This window comes from Euleptes europaea, chromosome 7 (genome assembly GCF_029931775.1).
Source record: "Euleptes europaea isolate rEulEur1 chromosome 7, rEulEur1.hap1, whole genome shotgun sequence".
Classification (NCBI taxonomy): domain Eukaryota; kingdom Metazoa; phylum Chordata; class Lepidosauria; order Squamata; family Sphaerodactylidae; genus Euleptes; species Euleptes europaea.
Genome location: NC_079318.1, coordinates 5,900,626 through 5,922,601, shown reverse-complemented (window position 1 = coordinate 5,922,601; position 21,976 = coordinate 5,900,626). Strand labels below are relative to the sequence as shown.

At 44.3% G+C, this 21,976-nt stretch overlaps 1 protein-coding gene across 1 annotated transcript; it reads right to left on the bottom strand.

Moving 5' to 3' along the window:
* Positions 1-58: 58 nt before the first annotated feature.
* ZC2HC1B (zinc finger C2HC-type containing 1B) lies at positions 59-20,395 on the bottom strand. Its single transcript, XM_056852582.1, has 7 exons — positions 20,390-20,395; positions 19,206-19,325; positions 8,563-8,698; positions 7,621-7,751; positions 3,356-3,461; positions 1,177-1,247; positions 59-250 (listed from the first exon to the last, which is right to left on the bottom strand). Exons 1-7 carry the CDS (start codon positions 20,393-20,395, stop codon positions 59-61), a joined length of 762 nt encoding a protein of 253 aa, XP_056708560.1.
* Between the last annotated feature and the right edge of the window lie 1,581 nt (positions 20,396-21,976).

The window sequence follows — 21,976 nt, the reverse complement described above, 5'->3', positions numbered from 1 at the left end:
GCGCGACCCTCCCCGCCCCAGCCCGCCCGGCGTCCCATCGCGTTCCAGGGCTGCCTGCCTATTCTGCCGCCTCCTCGTCGCCGTGGTGGAGGAGAGGGGCTGCGGTTGGCGCGCCTCCCGCCCCGAAGCGGAAGCGTGGCCGGGCGCTGCAGAGGCCGAAGCGACCGACAGCGGCCGGTTTCCCGGACTCTCTGAGGCGGACAAGAGCGCCGGTGGCCCGTGCGGAGGACGCCTGGCGGCGGGTTTTCCCCTGTGCAAGTAATTTGAAGAGGTTTGGGGGCAGTTCTGGTGACCCCCCCCCCTTTTTTAATAAATGCCTTGCCGGTTTCTTTCAAAAAACAAAACAAAAAACGAATCCGTTTGTGTGAAACGTTTAATCACAACTGCTAAAACCGTAGTTGTCGGGGGAGCTGCAGCGAATGGAGACCAGGCAGGGAGGATGGGAATCACTTTACTTCAGTGTGCTGCAAGATGAAATGTGGCCAATAAATTAGTCTCACATATTTGTAGGCAGAGAGATATTGGGGACAAGATGTTCTGTAATCTGCATCTTTTTGCTATAAGCTTCATAGAAGGTCCTGTTTACTGCTAGTTCACCAAAATGTATTTTTAACACCTCAAAATATGGCAATCTAAAAAAATCATGCTATTAGATAAGGTGTGTGTGGGGGAGCAAACAAAAAAAGCTTATGCGCATCAGGTTTTGATTTATGTGATACAACTACACACTTAAAAATTTATTCCTTTGATGTTCATTCTAGAAATATAGAATTGGTAAGTTATATATTCAGTCACAGCCTGACAAATTTAATGTGCAGCAGTACTAGGATGATTTGATAGAGCAGGGGATGCGGAGCAGATTTGCACTGCAATATAGGTATAACATCCATTCATCCTCTGTAAATTCACTGATAGCTCTAGGGTTTCCAGATGGTTATAAGGGTTCAATTCCTTGCCCTGCTCAAAAAATGTTAATATTCAGTGTGGTGTTTTTTTTAGTGCACTCTTATGTAATTTACCTTTTTGCTTTTCCATGATTTTGGGGGGGCAGTGCCCTCCTGACTTTTGTGAAAGGTCTCGTTCTTTTTTATGACCTTTCTGCTGCAGTCTGCCCAGCTTCAAATATTTGTGTGTGAATAATGTATTTTCCTCCCACTCTTACAATGAGAAGCATACTTTAGCAGAGAAATCCTCAAATGGCCTCACAAGCAGGTCTTGTTTGGAGTCACTTCCATAATTTAAGACCACTAGGGGGAAAAAGTGAGCCAAGTTCTAAGAATCATGATATTTCATTCTTTATTATTTGGATCCATTGTACAAGTTTCATGAGATGCTGGATGTCATTTGCAGGGCTCCTCCAGGTAACTACCTCAAAAAATACAGTACTTTGCTGCCATGCAAAGCCCTGGGTGGCTTGCTGTCCTATTTCCTGCTCTGTGCTGGAACCCTGAAGACAGTAGAGTATTTGTTTTCTTGGTCTGTGAAATAAAATATACTCAGTATGTGCCTGTATAGGCACCACTTCAGACAGGGGCTGTTTTCCTCAGTCTGTAAAATTGGTCTCTAGTATTAGTTGGTATGTATTACTGATATGTCAGGCTTTTCAGATTTTATTTTATTTTTGCATTGAGCAGCGAGTTGATTGGATGCCCTATTGAGACCCCTTTCACTAAGGATTAGATACGTTACAGCTGAGCATCATCAGAAACCCTCCTACAGATGTATTCTGTGTAGTAATATCCTGGATAACTGTATCCTGGATAACAGTAAAGTAATACATTGTGGTCACCACAACAGGATTTAGAAACAGTGATACTTCATACCAGAAGGGAAAGGGCTGCAAACAGAACCAAACACTTAAAGTAGCTGAAAAAGGTTTTACATAAGAATACACAAAACAATTTGGGGATGAGTTTGCACATGCTGGAGAGTGTATGAAGTAAAAAGGATATGAAATGGGCTCCAACTGTCAAGAAGAAGAAGAGTTTTTATATGCCGACTTTCTCTGCCATTTAAGGGAGAATCAAATTGGCTTACAATCACCTCCCTCCCCACAACAGACACCCTGTGAGGTAGGTGAGGCTGAGAGAGAGTGACTTGCCCAAGGTCACCCAGCTGACTTCGTGTGTAGGAGTGGGGAAACAAATCCAGTTCACCAGATTAGCCTCCGCCGTTCATATGGAGGAGTGAAGAATCAAATCTGGTTCTCCAGATCAGACTCCACCATTCTTAACCACTACACCACACTGGCTCTCTTCAAGTACATTGCGCTTCACAAAACAGAAGAAACAAGTATTGAGGTGATTAAATCACTTTAAAAGGCATCCAGAACTGTAAAAGCAAGTTTCATGCTTGAAAACTCTACCTTGTCAATGTAACCCCCCCCTTTTATATTTTCCCTGATTTCTTGATCTGGAGGCTATCCAGGAATTTGGGAAGGGGCTAGAGCACTATGAGAGCACATAGTGTTCTGTATTGTACCTTAAGCAATCCAACACAGAGCTGTGTGTATGAAACCTATCAACAGCTAAGGGCTTAAGCATGCTTAACTCCAGTAGGCATATAACCTAGAGTTACACAATAAAATATTTCTTACTCAGGCTCTTTTCCATAAGGAATCGGTGTTTTTTTCTGTGCTCGTCCAGCAGAAGTTTCAGCAGCATATCCTTAAATATAACCATCAGAAACACTTTTGTGAACACATCTGCAAAAATACATTCTAAGCATGGTCCTGGAAAAGTCAGACAGTATTTTTGTATTTGTAGCATTTTCAATATTGGCAGCACTTCACAGAAGTTATCACTGTTAACCTTACCATACCAAGGTATCCTTGTATGAGTTGTGCTTGCTCTGTGGGCAGGTTTCCACTACCCTCTGGAGGCGCACCACCTCCCGAGTCCATGCCCTGCCAGCTTCGTGAATGGGTTAGCTTCCCCCACTCCCCCACCTTGCTTATTAAAAACGCAGGCAAAAATGCCTTTAAAAATCTCCAGCCTCTGCCTCTCACTCAAATGGCCGTGGTGGAAAGTATATAAAGTTGTCCCAGATGGAACAATGCCCCAAGGCAGCTACCAGAGTTAAAACTTGAAAAATTAAACAGTTCAAAACACAATGTGAAATTATCATAAACTCTAAAAGAAGCATCACAGTGTGCTGAATAATGCTGTCCAAATTATTAGCATAATTGTAATGGCCAACTCAGATATAATGGATTAGCAGCTGATGCAAGAATGTTCAGGAAGCAGCAGTAGTAACTAGCATTTGTTCCAGCTCTTGAGATGCACAGTGGAACTGTGATGAATTTCTTTCTACTATGTTCTTTTTGAACATTTATTTGAGATGCTTTGGCCCTGACCTGTTTCAGGTTGGCTTGGACTGGTGTTTTCTTGTGGCTTGTTCTGGAGCAGAGTTCCCACAGCACTTGTTAAGGTTGGTCCTTTTTTGGAAGTTGTTTGTTTTCCCTGAAGAGAATACAATAGAGACACAAAAGAATTCTAAAGGAAGGATTGACAACACCTGGCAATCTAGAGCACTTTCATTGGCACACAAACAGCCAAAGAGAGCCCCTGTGGAGCTGGCACTGCTGCTGGGTGGAGAAAACAACGGGCATAACATATCCTCCCAAATCTCTCCCAGATCTGCACAACCACCAGCCAAACCCAAGGCAAATCCCTGTAGTACTAGCAGCACTGCCAATGTTGGCTTTGCTCCCAGAGCATGTGGTCAGATACAGCCCTCTTCTCCCCCATCTCCTTTGCCAAGCACACCAAAATCTTCATTGGTAGATGCTGGTTGTTGTTTGACACTTGTCTTTAAAAGGTTGCCTGTCCCTGCTGTAGAGCAAGGACAGGCAGCCTTTTTGTGACCAAGTACAGTTTACTGCACTTCTTTCCAAGCAGCCCAGAAAGGTTATTTTGTATTATTCTCAGAATAGCCGCATGAGGTAAGTTAGCATCAGGGTCTCCCAGTTAAAGTTTCAGTGCTGAATGGGAATTTGAACCTTACCATACTGGTTTTCAGATCCTTTGGCTTAATTCCTAGTAGATTCTACCAAAACCTCTCTCTCCGTATTGCTCTTGGTCGAGGGAGTGGGAGCCAGCACAGACAGAAACTGCTGGAGTTTGCCTCTGCGCGAATGGCAGTGCTGAAATTCATTCGTGTGGTGTAATTCAGCCTGCCGGACTTAGCATCTGGAACATATATTGTGTTTTATCAAAGCCCTGCTCACGTTCCCTAAAAAGTGTGCTCTGTGTTATGTTCCAGTGCTGTGATGCCATGACCTGGATGGCTGCAGAGATAGAACACCATCAGCATCTGGGATACATTGCACCGATGCCTATTATGGCACACAAGGGAAAGCTTCTGCAGCACCTTGTGTAAAATGACCCAAGCCTTGCATATGTATATATTGGGTGACTGAAGAAGATCATGTAAACAGGAGTTTACCAGAATCCTGTATCGCCTTATTTGCCTGCCGGAACTCTACCAATCATGACGGAATTGCCTGATTTGCCAGTGGGAATTTTGCTAATTGCAAGCACCAATATCTCACTTTAGTTTGGCATTAGAACTTTGCCTATTGTGCTTGCCGGAATTTGGCTAGTCGCGAGGAATTTCGCCCCATTGAACTTTGTGAGTTACGAGCACCAACGTCTCGCTTCAGTAGCTACGCAGAGGCAGGCAATGGCAAACCACCTCTGAATGTCTCTTGCCTTGAAAACCCTATGGGGTTGCTATAAGTTGGCTGTGTGACTCGATGGCACTTTTCACCGTCACTGGGATGGATCCCATAGCTCCATTCTGAGCTCAAAGAGCTTTCCCCTGGAGCTCTTGTCTCTGATTTATTTTGATCATTCTTTTCTATAGTTCATTGTAGATAGAAGATGACCCTTGGAAACAACTGTTCTACTTTTAACAAACCAACCTGGGGGATAGATATTACATGTTTCATTGACTTGAGTTTAAAATTCTACATACAAAAGGAGGATTATGGCAAAAGGTAGAGGGCAATGCTTAGAATTACTCCAAGGGAATAAAGAAGTGGCAAAAATAATTACTTGTAGAGAATGGATTGTACTTTCAACACACATTTCCTGGGCAAATATATTTACCTTCTTTTTGAAGTTGAATATACTGATGAAAGTGAAATACCTATGATATGTAATGTTCCTGGAAGAAGAATGATGAAGAAGAAGAGTTGTTTTTTATATGCCGACTTTCTCTGCCCCTTAAGGGAGAATCAAACCGGCTTACAATCACCTTCCCTTCCCCTCCCCACAACAGACATCCTGTGAGGTGGGTGAGGCTGAGAGAGAATGACTTGCCCAAGGTCACCCAGCTGGCTTCGTGTGTAGGAGTGGGGAAACCAATCCAGTTCACCATATTAGCCTCCGCCGCTGACATGGAGGAGTGGGGAATCAAACTCGGTTCTCCAGGTCAGACTCCACCGCTCCAAACCACCGTTCTTTTTTTTTTTTTTTAAGAATTTTTATTATTTTCTCATTTAATACCTCATACATGTGTCACTACTCAGTTATAAAAATTAATAAATGTAAATTAAAGTCTAATAGAATTTCTAATACGAATAAAAATGACTCCCCCTTCACTTTCTTCCGTCTGAAAATAAATTGTAAATACTTTTGCTAACACCATAATCTCCATCTATATAAAAAAATCATCCTTTTCCTGTTTTATCTAATACAAATTTTATGGTATCCTAATTAGCCATTATACAAAATATATACATGGGATTAAATCAAAATTTATCCTTTAAGTTGATCCATCAGAAAATAATTTTCACAATAAGTTCCCCACGCCTCCTTACCCCCCCAATTATAGATTATCGCTAGGTGTTTATATAATAATAAAAAGAATTACCCAACATCTCTTTCCATTCTTTAAAAGAATAGTTATTTTATGTATATAATTTCCAACAAGGTTCGCCCATTCTTTATTTTAAGCATTAATATTCTAATAAATCAATATCAATTATGATTCTCTTTCCATTTAAACCAGTCCCTTTAACCCATTCCTTTTAATCATATCACCAAGAAAGACCCAACTCTTTTATATCAGTCTCTTTGCTCGGAATTTCCAGTGTTTCCTTCTTGCCTCCAATGGCAATAGGCATCGGAAATCATCTTTGGAGGTCATTATTGAAGTCTCTTCTGCATACAGATGGTCTTCATAGTAAATCCAGGTTGTAGTCTGTTCCATCCCACGTTCAAGTAAAGGAATCTTGTCAGCTCCAATTTTCTTGCTTATTAGGTCCTCCAAGCATATGTTAAAGATTTCCTCAGGCAGGTTATAGAGACACAAATCCAAGTCCTTCACTGTCAAATCTATTGTTGGTAGCAGGATTATCGCACTTTGCTTATTGAAATTTCCCATTTCATCCGAGTATTTCCTCTGTCTTTCTTTTCATCAAGTGGCAATTCTATAGAGCCTTTAAGGTCTTCCTCATTTATTTTTGGGTTAGGTAACTGGATATCAACATTCATTGTAACAGCCATCCATTCCATCTGCTTTGCCATCTGCTCCTGTTTTTTTAACATGTGTTCACACCATCTAGCAGAAGCCTCATACTGCTGGGCAAACAGATCTTGAATTTTTTCCATTTTCTCCAGGGTGTGGGTAGACTGTTAACTTTTAGCAAGCACAATCACTGTGATTTTCTTCAAAGTTTAAAATACCAACGAGTTTTTTGCTGGCCGCTCTAGGTCAACAGTCACAGGAAGCAGGAAGTCAGCCAGAAATGACGCAGCCACGGACCTTCCGTCTTCCCCTTTTTGTAGTTTTTAGTATAAGCCTTTTATTGGATGCACCGGGGGAGTTTCTGGTCATGCGTAGTTCTGTACTTCCCTTCTGCAGAGTCGACAGGCATTTCAATTTTGAGTACATGACAGGCTGATCTTCCTAACCCGGAAAAGGTATGGTGACCAAGGGAGGGTTTTAGTGCTCCTTTTCCCTCAAACGTCACAGAGTCCAATTGGTGTTTGTCACGTCCATCAAAAAGTCAATTGTTTAGTCTACCCAAATTTATAACTTCTTTACTGCTTTATCCAATGTCTTATCTCAGCCAGTCAGTTTTTTTATGGGGGTGGGGAGAGTGCGGAGTTCCCAATTATTTCTAACAGCCAGGCTGCTCTTCTATTCCCGGTAAAAGCGAAAGTATTCTTGTGACTCACATAGACTTCAGATAGTGAGGTATTTGTTTGTTAATTAGTTGATAAGTTGGTAATAGGTGGTGGAGATCCTGGCCAGATGCCAAAGAAAACGCTCACGGCGATGTTTTCTCCCCTCAATGCCAAGCAGGACAGTCTCCACACCTCCGGGGGACTTAAAAAAGCTCCCTCGGAGAGTATGGGCGTCAAACTGCTATCTTCAGGCTGCAGAGGAATTCCTGTATCCCAATCCACTAATTAGGACTGGGTTGGAGTGAAATAAATCACTCCTATTAGAACGTATCTTGGATTCTCTTGAGAGCTCTCTCAAGAGACAAGCGCCGGGATCAGCTCAGCCACCGGAAGTCCCCAAACCACCATTCTTAACCACTAACACCATGCTGGCTCTCATGGGATAAAATGAAAAATAAGTAGTCTTCAATACTGTATTACTTACGGGGGCCTGTTTGGCTCCTTTCTGGCCTGGCGCAAAGGCCCGCCTGGCTGCTTGTTCTTTGCAGAAATTGATGTGCCTTTCTGCAGCAGCCTCATTAAACCTTCTCATGCAGTAAGGGCACTGAATGTAATCTGGATGTAACAAGGGAACAAGGGTTATTAAACAAACAATTCTGGTGACACATGAGAGATGCTATCAGTATTGTTGTAAACTAGTGTATCTATTTTGCTGAAAGCAGTATAGACATTTGTTGCCAGGCATTCTTAGCACGGACTAATACAAATGTTCAACTCATACATGCGGGTAAACATAAATGTGCAAACACTCAGTGAGAAATCAAAAATGAACGAATAAGCAGCTGTATGGAGGGCAAAGTTCATTATGTTTGAAATTATGTACGTTGGTCATATATAGAGTTTAAATAATTAGCTTTTTTCTCATTTCAGATGGACCAGCTGCAAATTGTAGGTTGTTATAATGACTGATGTCTGGGTACTTTTTCGGTGCAACTGATACTTTCCAAAGGTTTCATTTAAGAAGATGTTTCCAGCCCTCTGAACTGCTATTTAAATTCCATTGACTTAAAATATGTGATTGTAAAAGATAAAATACAGTGTGTGCATCACATTTACACAGCACTCATACTTAATCCTTACAATTGTTTTGAAGTTTGGAGGATATTTAACAAGCAGTTTGAGGATTGTGGTACTACATTCAATCCATACATACCTGTCATAATGAAACAGGGCCAGATCTAAAAATCAAGTTATGCAGCTGGAAGAAAAATAATTGTCTGTCTGTCTGTGTACACACACACACACACACACACACACACACACACATGCCAAACTTGTGTAGGGGTTTGAGTCCAGGTCCCCCTAGTCCTATCTGATGCTCTAACCACTGTACCACACTGTCAGTGCCTGTGGGCAAGTAGATTACCTGGATTAATGGTTGGAGGAGGGGGTGGCGGCAGGGGCCTGCCTTCTTTCATGGCTATAGTGGCAAGCTTGGCAGCTCTGATTGCAGTAATGAAGTTCTCATGCTGTTGTCTCCAGTTAGATTTTTTCTCTTGGTTCTGAAAAGAAAACGTGAATCTACACCAAATGTAGCTGTTTATCAAACAAAGACAACAGCACTACATTATTGCAGGGGGGGTGTCAAGAGGTTTAATGCCATTAAACTAGGACTAAGAACACATTTTTTCTATCCTACCCTTTCTATCAAAAACAAGGGCTCCAAGGTAGCTGGAAAATAGATACTTCGTCTATTGATTCCAAATTAGGATAGTAATGCAGAAAGCATATCATTTTATAACTAATTTTCCATCCTCTTAAGCATACAATTGCTGTGGCCCCTCCCTCAGATTCTCTCTCTCTCTGTCTCTCTCTGCCCCCCCCCTCTCTCTCTCACACACACACAGAATCTTCCAAGGCCAACTACTTCCAAAATATATATGTACATCTTTGGTATTCATACAGTGGGTACATCACTACCATTTCTTCTGTGCTAGTACTGTGCTTGGACATCTACTGAAGAAAGAAATGCTAGAGTTCATGTCCACAAAACCTGTTTTCTTAGAAGGGTTATATGATAGAAGGGAGGATGACAGAGGACTCAGGAATGGGTACAGTTGTGATAATGGAATAGGGGAGGAAGGAAAATGAGGCTTTTGTATTTCAGGACATGCTTTGTGGGAGCAATATGGTTTTGAGAAAGGGACATAAATGAGTCTGAAAGAAGCTGACCTGATACATGGATGTTATGATACACATATCACTCAAAGCACAGGGAATAGCCTGATAGCAGGTGTGGAAGTTAGCTGATATGGGCTACTATGCCTCACCACTTAGAAAGTGGCCAGCATAGTACTTCCTATCTTCTGCTTCAAGCCCTCTGAAAGAGGCAGTATTGGTGAGTTACTTTCACCCCTGTGTGGTAGAAGTCACTATAACAAGCAGAGGCATTGAAGTTCTGAAGTCACCATAGCTTTAATATAGTATTTAATTGCAAGCTGGCATGGATCATTACTAGAATAGGTACAGATAAGGGCATTGCTCCACCCCTACCTCTTTCTAGCAAAACCCCTGTATGCCTGGCAGTGGCAACAAGTTTAATTAATTAATATTGGAAGTATCTGTAAGGATTTCATGAGGTCTGTACCCCTGGAAAGCAGAGTAACGGAAAGGACCAGAACAGGCTGACAGAAAATTACCTCATATTGGGCAGAGAGTAAAAGAGGAGAATACAGAGAGATGATGAGAAGTGGAGGAACTAGGAGCTAATCTGTAAAGACTAGAGGTTAAAATTTGCTGTGGAAAATGAAGTCAGTTTAATGGAGCACGGCAAGCTTCTTATAGTTCTAGAGAAAAAGCTGACATATTTACCATTGTCTTGTTTGCATAGGGAAGGACACAGTTAAGTAGGGGACGGGGTAAATGCTGGAACGGCCCGGAACGGACATTAAACAAATCATACCACAGCAAAAAACAGTGGCATGCCTTGCAAGGGCTCCAGAACAATATTTTAGAAACGCGGGGGGGGGGGGGGGAGAGAGAGAGAGAGAGAGAGAGAGAGAGAAAGAGAAAAAGAGAAAAAGAGAAAAAGAGAAAATAAATGCCTCCGGAACGTCAAAAAATGGTCCAGAACGGGCATTAAAGAAATAATACCACAGCAAAAAACCGTGGCATGCCTTGCAGAGGCTCCAGAACAATATTTTAGAAATCAAGACGTGGAGAGAGAGCGCGCGGTTTTATTAACCCTTTCCAGGCCAAAATGCCTCCAGAACCGCACACAATGGCCCGGAACGGGCATTAAACAAATCATACCACAGCAAAAAACAGTGGCAGGCCTTGCAGGGGCTCCAGAACAATATTTTAGAAATAAACACGGGGAGAGAGCGCACATTTATTAACCCTTCACAGGCCAAAATGCCTCCGGAAGGGCCAAAATGGCCCGGAACGGGCATTAAACAAATAATACCACAGCAAAAAACAGTGGCATGCCCTGCAGGGGCTCCAGAACAATATTTTAGAAATCAAAACGGGGAGACAACATGCATTTATTAAACCTTTCCAGGCCAGAATGCCTCCAGAACAGCCCGGAATGGCCCGGAACGGGCATTAAACAAATAACACCACAGCAAAAAACAGTGGCATGCCTTGCAGAAGCTCCAGAACAATATTTTAGAAATCAAAACGGGGAGAGAACATGCATTTATTAACCCTTCACAGGCCAAAAAGCCTCCGGAATGGCACAAAATGGCCTGGAACGGGCATTAAACAAATCATACCACAGCAAAAAACAGTGGCATGCCCTGCAGGGGCTCCAGAACAATATTTTAGAAATCATAACGGGGGGGGGGAGAGAGAGAGAGAGCGCACATTTATTAACCCTTCACAGGCCAAAATGCCTCAGGATAGGCCCAAAATGGCCCGGAACGGGCATTAAACAAATCATACCACAGCAAAAAACAGTGGCATGCCCTGCAGGGGCTCCAGAACAATATTTTAGAAACCAAAACACGGAGAGAACATGCATTTATTAACCCTTTCCAGGCCAAAATGCCTCTGGAACATCTCGGATAGGCCCAGAACAGGAATTAAACAAATTATAATTCTGCAAAAGACAGTGGCATGCCTTGCAGGGGCTCCACAACAATATTTTAGATATCAAAACGCGGAGAGCGCACGCCTTTATTAACCCTTTCCAGGCCAAAATGCCTCCGGAATGGCCCGGAACGGACATTAAACTAATAACAGGACCACAAAAAACTGGGATGTGTTGAAAGCCCTCCAGAACAATATTTAGAAACCAATACTCAGAAATAGTATGCATTTATTAACCCTTTCTGGGTCAAAATGCCCTCAGAATGTTCATCTTTCATTTTTAAAATAGCAGTTGAGTATATCATTATGATATGACAGTGTGTCTCTCTGATTCTTCAAATTCCCAGATGTCTTTTTTTTAAGTGTCTAGCTACTTTTGTTGCAAATATGTTTTCCACTTATATCTCTGCAATGAAACGGGCTAGAGACTTACTTGTTAAACATGAAAGCTGGAAATTCAGAGAATCAGCTAGATACATTGTTATAACATAAGATTGTATAATGATGTCCATGTGCTGATAAGAAGAGTCATGGTGCCAGAGGGAGTGAACTACTGCTTCCGGGGACAGGGGTAGGTAAGATGGCTGTTGTGTGGGTTGGCCTGGCAAAATTCTACTCACATTACAGCCATCCAGGGTTTGCTGAGATCTTTCTCACAAATTTGCGGCCAAGCAGATTTGGGAAAAATTAGAGACAAGCAGGGGAAATCCCAGGAGATGCACAAATGCATCTCTCTGGGCACCTGCTGTCCCTTTTGTCAAATCCCTCTTCAAATATCAAAGCTTCATGCAGATTTCTAATCAACTCAAAAGACAGCAGTTATTCACTTCCATCCACTGTACACAAGGCACATCCTCCCCACCTTCCCTTTATTATTGCACTCACGTTCATTCTCACCCACTGCCTGAATTAAGATAGTATATTCTAGGTCAGTGATGGCGAACCTTTTACAGACCGAGTGCCCAAACTGCAACCCAAAACCCACTTATTTATTGCAAAGTGCCAAACCTTTGTGCAGGGAAGGGGGCGGGAGCTTTGAACCGCTCCGCGCGGCAGCGCAGCGCGGTTCAAAGCCCCAGCTGCCCAGCTGGGCAGTGGGGAGTGCAGGGAAGGGGGCGGGAGTTTTTAACCGCTCCGCGCAGCAGCGCACCGCGGTTCAAAGCCCCAGCTGCCCAGCTGGGCGGCGGGGAGTGCAGGGAAGGGGGTGGGAGCCATGCGTGCCGGCAGAGAGGGCTACGCGTGCCGGAGTCGGCACGTGTGCCATAGTTCGCCAACACGGTTCTAGGTGGCCCTACAGAAGGGGCTACAATCCCTTGATTCAAGATACTACAGAAGGTTCAACCTTTGGCATGTCCAGTTCAAGAAGAATTGCTGCAAGCCGGATTAAAGAATATCTGTGTTAGAAAACCTGAGACAACTACTGCCAGTCTGAGTAGAGGAAGGGCCATAGCTCAGTGGTAGAGCATCTGCTTGGCATGCAGAAGGTCCCAGGTTCAATTCCCAGCATCTCCAGTTAAAGGGACTAGGCAAGTAGGTGATGTGAAAGACCTCTGCCGGAGACCCTGGAGAGCCATTGCCGGTCTGAGTAGACAATACTGACTTTGATGGACCAAGGGTCTGATTCAGTATAAGGCAGCTTCATGTGTTCATGTATTCATGACTGGCTGTGGAGAGCAATGCTTAAAGTAGTTTCAGCTGTTCAGTTGTTTATATACGTTCATATGGCATCTCTTTTTTATTGTTAGCTGGTTAAATACTGTACTTGGTCTTGTGGAACTTTAACAAATTGACTGATGTGCAAGTAGGGGACCTGCAAAAACTCTTGGGGAGGGGAAATACCCATTCACCCCTTCCACAGAACCCCTGGCTCTGCACTGTGTAGCCTCCAGCCAGTTGACCCTCATTAGGTTGAGGCCATGCCTTAAGCCCCAAGCTACCACTGGACAGTTGCAGGGGGGGTGCTTGGCATTGAAAGCATGCCCAGAGGCCCTTTCAGCCCTGACCCACCACAGAAGACCCTGGTGCCTGCCACTCCCACCCAATCCTGTATTGTTCTCCCCTCCTGTAATTTGCCCAACCGTCCTTTCCATAGCCCTCTCTTAGGTCAACCCTACCTTTGCAAGGGGATCTTCAGGTACTAGGCAACCCAACATTTCAGACCATTTTCATGTGATATTTGAGCAAGTGGAAATGTTGATGGCTAATTTGGATGGATTGTAACCCCCATTTTGGGGAGGGAAGATGACATTGGATGTCATCAAATTTCAGAAGCTAAGGAGGGTTGGTACTTGGATGACAGACCACCAAGAAAGACTTTGCAGAGGAAGGCAATGGCAAACCACCTCTGCTTCTCACTTGCTTTGAGCTCCTAATTAGGATCCCCATAAGTTGGCTGTGACTTGACAGCACTTTACACTCAAATGCACAACCCCCATTTTAAATCCCACTTTTCAGATTTTTCTGCAAATGGGTATTCCTAAAAATTGTAGAAACATATCTGCTGGGGATGTAATTTAACTCCATGCCATTAAGCTTTTCATGCTTATTTCCTTTATTAAAGGGACAAGACATTTTTCTCCAGACCTGTTGGTAACCCTTGTTCCAGGCCACTTTATCAGCTACATTAAGTGAACTTCCAGGCAGCAGAATCACATGCACAGCATGTTTAAAGAATAGTTACCTGAGTAATCCTTTGCCTTTCAAATACATTTGCATGCTACCAAAAAGTCCACATATGTGGCATATTAATAGAAAGAAGTATGAACATACAATTTAACACACAAACTGTGCATTCCTGAATTTTGTAGCCAAAAGTGCTTCCACTGAGAGCCCATGGCCACTTACTCCCCACCGCAGCCCATCCCCGTGTGGTCATGCGACCTATTGGCATAAGGGGGGCAGCGGACTCCCCATGGGGAGCGGAGTGGCCAAGGGTCCATGGGTTGGTGTTTTGCATTGCCGGGAGAAGCGGGATGTTGGCCCTGAGATCATGGTGGCTGACAGCCCTTATCAAACCACCATGCACCCCTGTGGCTTCTTCCACGGTCTTGGCCTCCCAATCCATAAGCTTTCCTGTCTGACCGCATCTTCTCGGTGGGTGCCTTGTTGGCAGGGGAGTGGTGGGAGGGCTGGGGGCCACCACAGCACTCTGTCCATGCAGAACCGCACTTTAATGCTGGCTGCAGCCATGAACGGGGGTCCTCTGGTGGTGTCTCTGCACATTGGACAGCGCCTGCTAAGGGCTCTCTGGGGAGGCTGGGGTTCAGCGCTGGGCAGCTCCGACAGTGGCTGGCAAGCCCTAGAGAAGCTGCAGAGGGCATGGGTTGGCATTGCAGTGCTGGCAGCTCCCAGCCATCCTTGTGGACATTTGTATGGAGCTGGAGGTGTCCTTTGGTGCAGGGATGCTCGCGGACGCAACCTCCCAGTGCAAGCGGCGTCCATCGGGGGGGGGGGGGTGGCCCGCACTACTCCCCTGCTCCCTGCACCCTGAAAAACCCCAGCAGTCGAGCCACCATGACATCTCGGCCAGGCGTCTCCACACAGGTGGCTACCTCACTGCTCAATCAGGCTCCATGGGTCTTGCTGCCTTCCTAGCTTGGACGACCCAAGGCACAGCCACGGGGATGGCCGGGGCCTGCACACTCACAGGAACAGCCATCTGTACAGATGTGCAGTGTCAGGATCAGGCGTCTACCCCTAGCATCCCATAAGCAAACTCGTCCAGGCAGGTAGTCCTGAAGCAGTAATATTTTATTAGGAGCAAAAAGGTAGAGTAAAAGAACTGACTGTCATCAAACAGAAGAAGGCTGCTAATGGCGCCACATTGGCAGGTTACATTTAAAAGCACTCTAGCCTGTGAAAGTAAAAGCGAGGCAACCCCGAGATAAGGTCTTCCCAGGAAGTGTAGACTAAATATTACACAGCTGTGGAAAACAGGATGGATGAAATTGTACACAGAGTTTACAGGCATGAGAACCAAGGTCTTGACACGGAGCCAGAGGCTGGCCTACTCATGTCAAGCAACCAGCAAAGGCCTGACAAACCAGCAAAGGCCTGAAATTCAGTTCCTGTGTCTCGCCCCATTGGCTAGAGAGTCTCGAAGGCAGACCCAAGTAAAAAATGGGGCCGACGGAACTATCTGTCAGCCCCTGCCCCGCCGAGCAGAAGTGCGTTGGCTTATGTGTGGCACCTCCAAGCTTGGACGCTGGCAGACCTACCCCCTTTTGGGGACCACCTTTCCCTTGGTTCAAAGGCAAAGCTTGCAGCCACCCTCTTGCCGTGAGTGGCCATTGCCCCCTTTGCCAATCTGTGGCCTCCAGCGCTGAGAGCAGCCGGTGCATGAGGTGGCTTCCAGTTGGTGGCCCAGGGGGTGCTGCCATACAGCCATTGAGGGCTCCCACCTGTATAGGCACAAGGGGGTGGCAGGAGGACTATGTGGGGATGACGGAGGGCACACTGAACATCAGGGAAGGCACGATGTGTTCAGATGGGTGGCTGCATGGCAGTTGTACTTGCCAGCACCGAGGACTGATACCTCACTGCCACTGGTGATGCAAATGTAGGGCGGGTAGGCACGGAGCCATGGGAAGGGCACCTCATTCCCCACCATCTACTTGCTCCGCCTCCTGTCTGTGCTCCCACTCCCCAAGGCCCGTTGCCTCCCAATAAAACTGCTGTCGCTGAAGGCAACGCCTCCTGACTCTTGTCTTGGTGGCGGGGGAGCGGCGGATGGATTGAGGGCTGCCATGGCAATCCCAGACCCCGGGGAGGGATGTGGGAGCCCATTGAAGGGGCGCTTCTGCTGCCATCTCCACGTGAGGCAGAGAGTCAGTGGCTGGACAGCTCCCACATTGGTGGCAGAGCCAGAATGGAGGTCGCGAGGGCAACGGCCAGCGTCACTGCACTGGCAACTCCCAGACACCTTCGCGGACATTCGCATGGAGGATCTGCCGTCCTTTTGGTTTCCAAATATAGTTCTGAAGTGTCTGTAAGGCATGCCACTGTAAGCCCCTGCAAGGCATGCCACTGTTTTTTGCTGTGGAATTATTTGTTTAATGCCCGTTGTGGGCTGTTCCGGGCCATTTTGGGCCATTCTGGAGGCATTTTGGCCTGGAAAGGGTTAATAAATGCACGCTTTCTTTGCGTTTTGATTTCTAAAATATTGCTCTGGAACCCCTGCATGACATGCCACTGTTTTTTGCTGTGGTATGTTTTGTTTAATGCCGGTTCTGGGCTATTTTGGGCCTTTCCGGAGGCATTTTGGCCAGGGAAGAGTTAATATATGCGCACTCTCTCCCCGTTTTGATTTCTAAAATATTGTTCTTTAGCCCCTGCAAGGCATGCCACTGTTTTTTGCTGTGGAATGATTTGTTTAATGCCCGTTGCATGCTGTTCCGGGCCATTTTGGGCCGTTCCAGAGGCATTTTGGCCTGGAAAGAGTTAATAAATGCACGCTCTCTCCGCATTTTTATTTCTAAAATATTGTTCTGGAGCCCCTGCAAGACATGCCACTTGTTTTTGCTGTGGTATGATTTGTTTAATGGCCGATCCGGGCCATTTTGTGCCGGAGCCATTTTGGGCCATTCCAGAGGCATTTTGGCCTGGAAAGGGTTAATAAATGCACGCTCTCTGTGTTTTTATTTCTAAAATATTGTTCTGCAACCACTGCAAGACATGCCACTGTTTTTTGTTGTGGTATGATTTGTTTAATGCCCGTTCTGGGCCATTTTGTGTGGTTCCGGAGGCATTTTGGCCTGGAAAGGGTTAATAAATGCACATTTTCTCCCCGTTTTGATTTCTAAAATATTGTTCTGGAGCCCCTGCAGGGCATGCCACTGTTTTTTGCTGTGGTATTATTTGTTTAATGCCCGTTCCGGGCCATTTTGTGCCGTTCCGGAGACATTTTGGCCTGGAAAGGGTTAATAAATGCACGCTCTCTCTGTGTTTTTATTTCTAAAATATTGTTCTGCAACCACTGCAAGACATGCCACTGTTGTTTGCTGTGGTATGATTTGTTTAATGCCCGTTCCGGGCATTTTGGCCTGTGAAGGGTTAATAAATGCGCGCTCTCCGCATTTTTATTTCTAAAATATTGTTCTTTAGCCTCTGCAAGGCATGCCACTGTTTTTTGCTGTGGTATGATTTGTTTAATGCCCGTTCCGGGCATTTTGGCCTGTGAAGGGTTAATAAATGCGCGCTCTCCGCGTTTTTATTTCTAAAATATTGTTCTATAGCCCCTGCAAGGCATATAATTTGTTTAATGCCCATCCGGGCCATTTTGCACCATTCAGGAGGCATTTTGAGCTGTTCCGGTGTCATTTTGGCCTGGAAAGGGTTAATAAATGCACGCTCTCTCCGCGTTATGATTTCTAAAATATTGTTCTGGAGCCTTTGAAAGTCCTGCCACTGTTTTTTGCTGTGGTATGATTTCCTGAATGCCCGTTCCGGGCTGTTCCGGGCCATTTTGGGTCTTTCTGGAGGCATTTTGGCCTGGAAAGGGTTAATAAAGGCAAGCTCTCTCTGCGTTTTGATTTCTAAAATATTGTTCTGGAGCCCCTGGAAGGCATGCCACTGTTTTTTTGCTGTGGTATGATTTGTTTGATGCCCGTTCCGGGCCATTTTGTTCCATTCCAGCTGCATTTTGGCCTGGAAAGGGTTAATAAATTTGCGCTCTCTCCACGTTTTGATTTCTCACATATTGTTCTGGAGCCCCTGTAAGGCATGCCACTGTTTTTTGCTGTGGTATTATTTGTTTAATGCCTGTTCCGGGCCATTTTGTGCTATTCCGGAGGCATTTTGGCCTGGAAAGGGTTAATAAATGCATACTCTCTCTGCGTTTTTATTTCTAAAATATTGTTCTGGAGCCTTTGAAAGACATGCCACTGTTTTTTGCTGTGGTATTATTTGTTTGAGGCCCGTTCCGAGCCATTTTGTGCGGTTCCTGAGGCATTTTGGCCTGTGAAGGGTTAATAAATGTGCGCTCTCTCCGCGTTTTTATTTCTAAAATATTGTTCTTTAGCCCCTGCAAGGCATGCCACTGTTTTTTGCTGTGGTATTATTTGTTTAATGCCCGTTCCGGGCTGTTCTGGGCCATTTTGTGTGGTTCCGGAGGCATTTTGGCCTGGAAAGGGTTAATAAATGCGCTCTCTTGCCTTGTTTCGATTTCTAAAATATTGTTCTGGAGCCCCTGAAAGGCATGCCACTGTTTTTTGCTGTGGTATTATTTGTTTAATTCCCATTCTAGGCCATTCCAGCTTTTACCCTGTCCCATTGAGTAGGATGAGTAGGTGGACACAGCAGGCATTGCACAATATTTTTAGTGAGACTCCTTACATGAAGCCTGCAAATCTGGCAAATCAGAACGTCTAGCACCCATGTATGATGGCCCACCAAAGAATAAGGAATATCCTTTTTAGCTTCCTGCCTGGGACTGCAAAACCATGTGTGTGTGTGAGAGAGAGAGACAGAGAGGGGAGTTGTTGTGAAGCACCTGGCAGGCCACAATGAGTTATGAGACTTGTGTTCAGTTTTTATTTCAGTTGCACATCACAAAATGGGCACATTTATTGTCACCTAGATCAATTAGTACTCGGTAAAAGCCAAATGCTTTTGTAAAAGGTGCTCAGAGCAACTATCCCTGAAAGGCCCTCCAGCACCATCCCTCAGTCAATGTAGAAATTTTGGCTATTAAGATGGTGTGCAAGTTAAAAGAAACATTTAATGATCCATCAGGCAAAGGTCTGCACTTGCATAAAAGAGAAACTGTGTCAAAAAGGGTTAGCTACAGCTCTGTGTTATACTAACCTCTACTGTCCACACACCCCCGCCCCTCACATATCTCACCTTTCTCTGTGTAAAAAAAAACTTTTTTCCTCCAAAACCATTTGTCTCCTGCAATATCAGAATATAGGAATGCTTGTTGGCATCCACTTGCCCGAATGTATTTGAATGGTGATCAGATGTTTAATTTGAAAATACCTTTGGTGGTGGCTTCTTCTTTACTGTTGGAATTTCAGTTCCTTGTAGTCGTTGTTTCAGAGAATTGAATGGCTTGCGCTTTTTGTCGAAAACGTTTTTGCATATTGGCTCATGTCTCAACTAGGACATAAAACAGACAAAGGAAGTCAAAGCTGCATGAGCTTGTGGTCATTTATGCATGGTTGCTTTACCCTCCTTTATTCCCTGTTTCAGCCAGGATGAAATTTTTCAGTATGCACGTTACCTCATTCCTTGGAAGCTCAATGCTGTTTCAACGCAAAATGAACCCGGCTTTTCTCATTCCTCTTCTGGCCCGAATTAAACCATCCTGGCTCATTCCAGAGTCACAGAGCATGCATACTCCATTCTCGGGTTGAGCTTTGCACCACCCTTTTCCAAACCCCTCTTCAAGGCAGCATGCAGATAACCAAACAGGGGAAGCATAGAAGATTGGCTTCTCTCACAGCCAATCACGAAGCAGTGTGTAAAGAGGCAGGGATTCAAGTGCTTCCTACTTCCTTGGAGCTCTTTCTGAGCAAAAGAAAGGCTTTTTTAAAGCGAGGCTTGGATTTCTCCCCCCCCCCCCACTCTTTCAGATTGCTCTGTTTTTTTGTTTTTTGTTCTTCAAATGCTTTTTTATGCTGCAGTTGGGTCTGGGGGGAAGGAGATCTTCTCTCAGGGCGAGTACTGCGAAGTCAGCCAATTACAAAGCAGCATTTAAAGGGGTGGGACTTGATTTGAACTTGGGAGACTGCTTTTCTGTATTCATGCCTTCATTAGCACACAGTTTCGTCCCTGATCATTCCAGCCAATGCATAAAGTTTTCCCCAACCCGGGTTACTTTGATCCTGGCTGAAACGGGGAATAAAGGAGGTTAAAGCGACCATGCATAAATGACCTCAGTTGTTATATTAAGATTTAAATTGAAAGTACTAAAAAATGAACGGTGTTTTGATTTCCTGTGTTTATGTTCTCTGTCACGTGTAGGGATCAAGTTTGGGGAGTCTGCTTATCTCTTTATTAAGAGTGGAAGTAAGCTGGTATGGGTTGATACTGAAAACTGGGAAGAAAGTGAACAAAATGGTGGTTTCTAGTTTCTGCTCCAAGCCCCTTGAGAAAGATGGTACTTGTAAGAAATTTAATTAGGCATAAGAGAGAGAGATAGTGTGCCGGTTCCCTCTTACTCTCATTTTGTACTGGTTTCTACCTGGTGCCTGCACTAGTGATACATAGTTTGGTGGGAACTATTCCAAGTCAAGAGGTTCTGTGAAATGGCCTGAAGAGCTTTTAGAACGTGTATATTTGAGCCCTATTTAGTAATTCCATTTTACCCAATCAATGAAAAAAGGCATATCCCAATTCCTTTATTTTGCTAGCTTTAGTTTATAATCAATTGCATATATTGTCAGCCTTTTTCCATTCTGGAACTCACAGTTACAGACATAAGGTTCCCAGATGGCCTCCTAGGTAGGCAGGCACAGACCAGACCTACTGGTATGGTTTCTTAATCATGTATCACGCCTGTTGTTTAGATTACTTTGATTACCTGCTTTCTTGAAAAGCATTTGATGGCCAGATTAGAAAATAGGAATCCACCTATTTCCCATGACTTGCTATTTTGGTCATTCAGGTGGCCCTATCAACTTGCTAGTAGAGGCTGTTGAGAAACAGGGCTTGCTAATAAATTAAATGAACAAACAGGTTTGGACCGATGTTTATAGGGATTGTTTCAGCAAAACTCTGCAATAAACCAGGCTGTTGTTCAACTGGAAACACTTTATTGGAGAGAAAGGTGGACTGAATGTAGGGTTGCCAGGTCCCTCTTTACCACCGGTGGGAGGTTTTTGGGGCGGAGACCTGAGGAAGGCAGGGTTTGGGGAGGGACTTCAATGCCATAGAGTCCATTTGCCAAAGTGGCCATTTTCTCCAGGGGAACTGATCTCTATCGGCTGGAGATCAGTTGTAATAGAGGGAGATCTCCTGCCACCACCTGGAAGTTAGTAGGAGAAAAAGACACCACTGTACTACTATCAGGAGATTAGGAAATCAGTACAGGGGGGACAAAAATGTACAATAACAATTACTGTTAAGTGCAACCACTATTTATCTTGTAGTGTCTAAATACAACTATACATTTAAACATACAGTGTTATGTACAAGCATACAAAAATAACAAGCACAACCAAACAAGTCCACATGGATGGTGACACAGACAATAACAAAAATATTAACAAAAATGCAAGGTCTTTTGCTAGGTGCTGCATTCTTCTATAAGTCCCATGCAGGTAAGTGTGCAATTCTAGCAGAAATATCAATTTTAGAGGAGTAACTTGATGGAGGATACGGCCGTTTCAAATTCTTATGGGTAGAATTCTTCATCAGTCCTTCCTATTCCAATATGTAATATTTTAAAATGCAATAAATATAATATGTTTCAAATATAAGATTACAAAAATAGTTCATTTAATAAATACAATAAATATAAATATAAAAATACTTACATATAGATTCCTCTTATATTGCACATCTTAAAGATTAAATTTCAAATTGCTGGATGCATGTTAGTTCCCGCGAAGGGTAGTTATCATTAAAGCAGCCATGTATGCAATGTGAAACCTATTTCCTAAATACCAATCCACACTAAAGGGCTTAAGCGTTAACAATACACATCTGCGCTGTGCCGGCTGCAAGCTCGACCCGTCTTAAAGGTGTATTAACCAATTACAAGAAACAAGAAAGATCATTTTCTAAGTTCAAGCCGTACGGGGCTA